The 6,000-nt window shown below is 47.2% G+C and overlaps 1 protein-coding gene across 11 annotated transcripts in view; it reads right to left on the bottom strand.

The window, feature by feature from the left end:
- Nucleotides 1–272: 272 nt before the first annotated feature.
- HIPK2 (homeodomain interacting protein kinase 2) overlaps nucleotides 273–6,000 on the bottom strand; it is a 131,091-nt gene continuing 125,363 nt past the window's right edge. For 10 of the 11 annotated variants that reach the window (XM_075754938.1, XM_075754993.1, XM_075754974.1 and 7 more), the window contains 3 exons: nucleotides 3,899–4,146; nucleotides 2,730–2,890; nucleotides 273–972 (listed from right to left, as the gene is read on the bottom strand). In XM_075754938.1, the coding sequence (XP_075611053.1) occupies nucleotides 505–972; nucleotides 2,730–2,890; nucleotides 3,899–4,146 (877 nt within the window). In that variant the 3' untranslated portion in view covers nucleotides 273–504. Of the gene's footprint in view, nucleotides 973–2,729; nucleotides 2,891–3,837; nucleotides 4,147–6,000 lie in introns of those variants that run through there. The other variant, XM_075755029.1, reaches the window with a different exon arrangement.

Below are 6,000 nucleotides of genomic sequence, written 5' to 3'. Positions count from 1 at the left end.
TGTATGCTTTGGGATACAGAGACCACTGCAAAGATGGGGCATAAACCCTTTGAAATGCTGGATAAATCCCTAATCCTATTGGATTAAAAACCTAATGGATTTCATTTTAGGTGTTCTGGACAACAAATTTCTAAATGTAGCTCACTACTGGATGAAAATAACCTTTAAAAGTCTATTGGTGAAGTTCTTCAAAAGACAGGACCCGCTGGAGGGTCCTTCTGCTTCTCTCTCTCTCTCTCTAGTTTGGTGCAGAATGGTTGGTTTTTTGTGGTTTTATTTTTTTTCGGTTCTTTTTTTCCATTTTCTTTTTTTTTTTTTTTAAATAAAAAGTGTAGAATTGGTTCTCCCCCTTCTTTCCTCTTTTTCATTTCTTCCTTAAAGTCTCCTTCGTTCAAGTTTCATGCGAGCCTCCCATTGCATTGTTAGTTTGTCATGTTCTTCAGTACAAAAGTGGCCGCCTCACTCCCCCGGGATGGGTGCGTCTCTTGCTCCTTATTCCAGTGTTTAGATGTAAGGGTACTGGTTGACCTTGGTGGGGCTCAGTGGGTATCCAGTGTAGACTGTGGAGGCTGGAGAAGCACTGATATAGGTCTGATGGGCAAACTGAGCCTGGTACTGACTCGGGTGGATGGTGGGCGAGGGCAGAACCCGCGGGCCCATGCTGACAGGGACCTGGTGGACGATGCTGGCGGGGTAGGTGGTGTGCTGCACGGCGTGCCGCGCAGACCCTTGGGAGGCCACCAGGTGCGCGACGGTGCCCGTGGAGCCCAGGGCGGCAGGGGCGGTGTATGTGTAGAGGTGGGGTTGGGTGGGCAGGTGAGCAGCGGCAGCCGCGGCCAAGTGAGGATGAACTGTACCATGGCTGGGACTATTGTGCGGGAAAGAGTACGGGGCCTGAGCTATCGTTGGAGTGATGTAGGCTTGCTGTCTCCGGTGACTCCCTGTGCGATCGGTCGTGATGTGCTGCTGGGCCTGGATAAAGACAGCAACAGTGATAAGCGGTTACAAGACAAGAGACAGCTCTTTACCTCCGCAGCGGTGCCTGGAAGCCTCCTTACAACACCAGGATGGCCTCAGGAAAGTCCCTTGTGTTCCTCCTGACACCCTCAGCATCACCACAGTCTTCCCTTGGAAATGGGTGACAGCAAAGGGTCCCTCCCAAGCCTAGGAAGACCCTGTATTTTCATACATTCACCAAAATGGCCCCAAAAGGACAAAGGAGTCCCCCAGCTTGAGCCACCATCTGCTGGCACAGCTACCACGAAGACCCAGCCTTGGATGCCTGGCTCCTAAGAACATCTTCCACAAGTTCAGTCGCTCACACAAACACACGGCTCTTGTTAGTGAACTCTCTGCTGATGAAATAGGGTGTGCTGATAGCTCAGGGCAGTAAAGTTGCCTCACTACATCTGGAACAGGCAATTTATTTTTGCTCGGCTTGGGTCTTTGCGGTTATCATTTCCTCAGTTAGTAAAATAACTACTTTATTTTTTAAAGATAAAACCCTCGGCTCGATCAGATCCTGCAGGTGCCTGGTACCCCCATGTAATCAGCTATAATTACTTGAGCACAGGCAACTTCTTGCAATTGCACAGGAACAATGTGCTTTCTCAGGGATTTTCCAAGTCGTTTGTTTTTTTGCATTGCACAATAATGTCACAGAGTTTTCCCGGTCATTTGTAGTCAGAGTATTAAATAACCAATAAAGTAAGAATCAGAAGGCAAGGAGGGCAATGCTCCATGTTATTTCCTTCTATTCTTCCAAACCTTCTCATCCTCCTCCTAAGCGCTCCCTGCGCTGTCATTGTGCTCTAAAATGCAGCAGCCACACTCCTCCCCCACTCTTGGAAACAGCATCTCACCCACTTCCTCCATTTTCACTCACTCTTATTTCAAGTTTGTTTAAATTTCAACTACATTTTGAGGGGGAGGGGACAATCTCCTCCCCCAGATTATTTTTTTTTAAACCAGTTCTGCTTATATCCAGCTCTGGATACAAACCAGCACTGTCCTCTCAGCTCTCCAGACTTTCTCCTCTTGAAATGCGGGTAACTGTGCTCTAACTTCCCTACTCTTCGTTATCTCACCTCGGGGAAGAGAGGCCCCAGGTGCAGTACATGAAAAGGGCATTATTTACTGAAGCTCCTGAGGAGCCCCTGGGTCTTTTGATCACAGACTATGAAACATCTTGAGAACTGCACGCCACCAAGTAATGAGATTTGCCCAGATCTCAGCCCAGGTTTATTATGGGATGGATCAAACTCATCACATGAGGTCACGTATACGCGTAGAAGCTTTGCTTTGCCTTGTCACATCTGATCAGGGCTTCTCTCCCAGTCCTGCAGCCAGGCTGATGCACTCCCTTCAAGATGAAGGACACACTGCCCACAGCTACAGAGAATTCAGTCCTTCCCACACGGTCCTGCTCCACTCTTTTGCGTCTGAGCCACTACACCCTCTCTCTCACGTTCTTCCTCCTCACACTGTTAGATCATCTGACTTTAAAACGCGTGGCAAGGGTACCGCCGGCCCACTCAGGGGTGGGATCTGCACTACCTCTACTGCCTGAGCTGGAAAATCAAGGTCCGCAGTGAAGCTGAAACAAGTCCATCAAACTTGACACGGGGCCTCAACTATCCTTAGACTGGAATAGGACAGCCCCTCCTGCTGGAGGAGCAGTAGGTAACAGCTGGATGACACACCACCAAAATCTGTCTCGGTCGACTTACCTGACTTAGATTAAGAGGCTGCTGCTGCTGGAAATGTGCTCCTGGTCGCTGCTGCCTATAGGCAACGGCTCCAGACGAGCTCCCTGAAGAGTGACCGCTGGTGGAGGTCACGGTGCTGGAGGACTTGGACTTGTAGGAGGATGAGTGGTGACTGGTGGTGACTGTGCCAGGAAAGGAAACACATTTGTAGCTTACATCACATTTTTTAATTGCTCACCCTACCTTCTCCTCACTGAATCTCCTTCAGAGTGGCTTTTGGGAGGAGATATACAACAGAAGCAGGATAAGAAAATGGTTTCTCTTAATTAACAGAGTACCTCAGCAGTCCTTCATATACATGGCCAGCCTGTTATCCTAGAGGCAGACAAGCAGACCCGGTATCTGGACCCAAACCAGGCCCGGAGAAGGCTTTATAGATCCTTCAGAAGTGCGAGAAACCTTCTGCCAGCAGAACTGTACGATGCAGGTATAAATCCCAAGGAGAGGAAGGATAGTATAGTGTGCACAGCACAAAAAAGCCCTGGTTTGGCTGACCTCACGGTGAGTAGAAGGGGAGGGAGGAGCAGCTAGTGGGGAGCTCACCCTCTGAGCCTTTGTGTTCCCCAGCAGTGCATCAAAAGAAAGGACTGCCAAATAGCTCAAAGCCAATTGCTTCAGGCCAGACTTCCACCATAAGCTCCTTTTCAACACACTGTACTACCTAGCATTGCAGAGGCTCTGGATGAGCAAACCACATCAGTCCAGAATGAAGATCCTGGGGAAGTGTTCTTCCCAGAAACATCAACAAGTTTGGATGAAAACGGACATGTGTTTTCAATCTCTTACCCATTTTACAGTAAACCTATGGAAAGGCAAGGCAGAAGGGTTCACACTTGCATTTGGGAGCCTTTCATGTCAAATGTTGAGCTAAAGGCTGCATTCTGTTCTTGGGTTTGTACAGAAGTAACTGGGACCGACACTTGCCCCTGTGACTCCTGAGTGTACCAGGGTACATCAATAATGCAATACGGCTCCCAAGAACAGATGTGTCACTTGAGAGAAGGGCAGGAGCACGGTTTCTTTGGAAAACAAAATAAACAAACAAACAAAATGAAACCGAACAATGAGATTCTTCCAAGATAAATCATTTATTTCTTACTAATTTTCTTGACGGAAGAGGTGCAATTTACCTGGTGCCAGGCTATCGCACTCTACCAACACCTCACTGGCCTGGGTTTTCAGTGGTGGCACGATGATCGTTCGGGGGTTCCCACTGCAGTGAGTCTCTGGAACCCCTTTGGTGTCGTAGGTGTTTCCGTTATTCTGCCCTGCGCGATGCTGCACGGCGTAAGGGCTGTTGTTGCTGGAGGAATCGGAGTAGGGGGAGTCATGCACGGTGACACAGCTGATGACGTTCTTCCTTTGCTTGGACAAGGTGCTGAAACACAAGCACACAAGTGGAAAAAGTGAATGGGCAATGACCGACTCGGAAGCCACCAGAAGACTCGGCCCGCGGCAGACTAGCTCTGCAAAGGCAAAGCGCGCCCTTTAGTCCTCTGCCAGATAGAGGCGGCTTAAGCCATATCCCAGGCTTTGAAACTCACTCGTTGCTATTCCAGGAAAGCCTTCATGGAGGTCAAGGAGTAAGATATTGTGGATAGATCTTATATTCACACTGCTTAGAATAGCACTGAACCAGACTGCCAGATTTATTTTCAGACTGCTTTTTATATATGTGTGCAGTAGAAGCCCAGCAGTTATACTATGCTTTGTTGCAAGTCTCACCACCCACACAAAAACGTGGCGGTTTCTCCCAGCCTTCCAGCAATGATTTAATAATAGATGCTACGACTTTTCATGCTTAAATCCCATGAATCTACAAAATACACTCCATTCTATTTACTAATATGGTAGAATGGGCATATATTCTCAATAAGCATTTGAAACTGAGGAACGAATGAAGAAAAAATGAGCCAAGTATATAAAGCTTGCAGTTTTATTTTCTTTCTCTGAATAGGCACTGGGTCTCCTGACTCTAGCGTGGATTATCAAGGTCCTGCTGCAGCTAATCTATCTATGACATCAAAAAAGTGATTAAAAAAGAACATCAACACTTCCAAGATTAGTGCTAGAAGTTCATTAGACTAGACTGCAGGAGTACGATTGGGATTTGCTTTGCTATTGTGTCTAATTATTCCTGATGGTTTCTCCTTCCTGTTATGAGCTTGTTTAGGGAGAAAAAGAGAGAGCAAGAAAGAGGAGGGAGGAAGGGGGATGGTGAAGATTTGCTTAAATGGCTCACATCCTTGACAGTGCACAGACCTTGACTACAGAAAATAGCTGCTATGTTTCACTGATTGCATTATGTTGTTATGGCAACTGAAGTTTTTAAAATGATGAAAAGAAATGGATAGCACATAAAAAGCTAAGTAATTAGGCTTAATGGTGGAAACAGCCCCAACAGGAACAGAAATGCCATGGAGAAAAAGGAATCCATCTCTTAACTTCTTGAGTGCGCACTTTGAAAAGAGAAAGATCCCTTTCCCATGGAGTCTCCTCTCTGTTCTTTCACTCTGGCCGGTCCAGTCCAGGGAATAGCTGATTAATCTGGTCTTCGTCTGTGATCGCGCTGTTAGTTCTCTAGTCTCAGCATCGCTTCTTACCCAGGGAAAGGTGGAGCAGATACTGAGTACAGGTTCCTTTCAAGGACATTTTTTGCCTGATTTATTTTTCACAGTGGTAGAGGAGCACTGGTGGGTTCCCTTCAACTTGTCCATCCCAAAGCCTCTCCGTCAGCATTCGCAAGCTGCAACTCACCACCTCACTCCCAAGACTTGTAACTGAAAAGCTATTGTCTCCTCCATTACAGACCATCTCAGGGTGCTGCATTCACAAACAAGTCACCATCACACAGACCTATCCTGGGCTGTCATCACAGGATCCTGGTGTGCCCAGAAGAGGATGCAAGACCATGTTCTACGCACAGTCAAAAATACATCTTGAGAGGCCTCTGCTATCCTAAAGCATTGACACGTGAAACAGGGCAGATGATGAAGAAGGGGGGGAAGCTATTGCACAGCAATCTGGAAGCTGAAAGCACTCTTGGCGGGGGCAGGGATCTTTTTGATGAGGAAGGTGTACGACAGCGAACCCTCGTATTCTGGTTTTCCAGAAGGAGCTGGAGAGCACTGGATTAGAAATGGAAAAAGCAACAGCGTATCTTAGATGGACAACTACTGTATGTGCAAAAAAGATGTAGCAGTTTGGATATGATGCTATGAAAGAAGAACAT

Source organism: Balearica regulorum, chromosome 1 (genome assembly GCF_011004875.1).
Source record: "Balearica regulorum gibbericeps isolate bBalReg1 chromosome 1, bBalReg1.pri, whole genome shotgun sequence".
In the NCBI taxonomy this organism is placed as follows: Eukaryota; Metazoa; Chordata; class Aves; order Gruiformes; family Gruidae; genus Balearica; species Balearica regulorum.
This window is presented reverse-complemented; position numbering and strand designations above follow the sequence as displayed.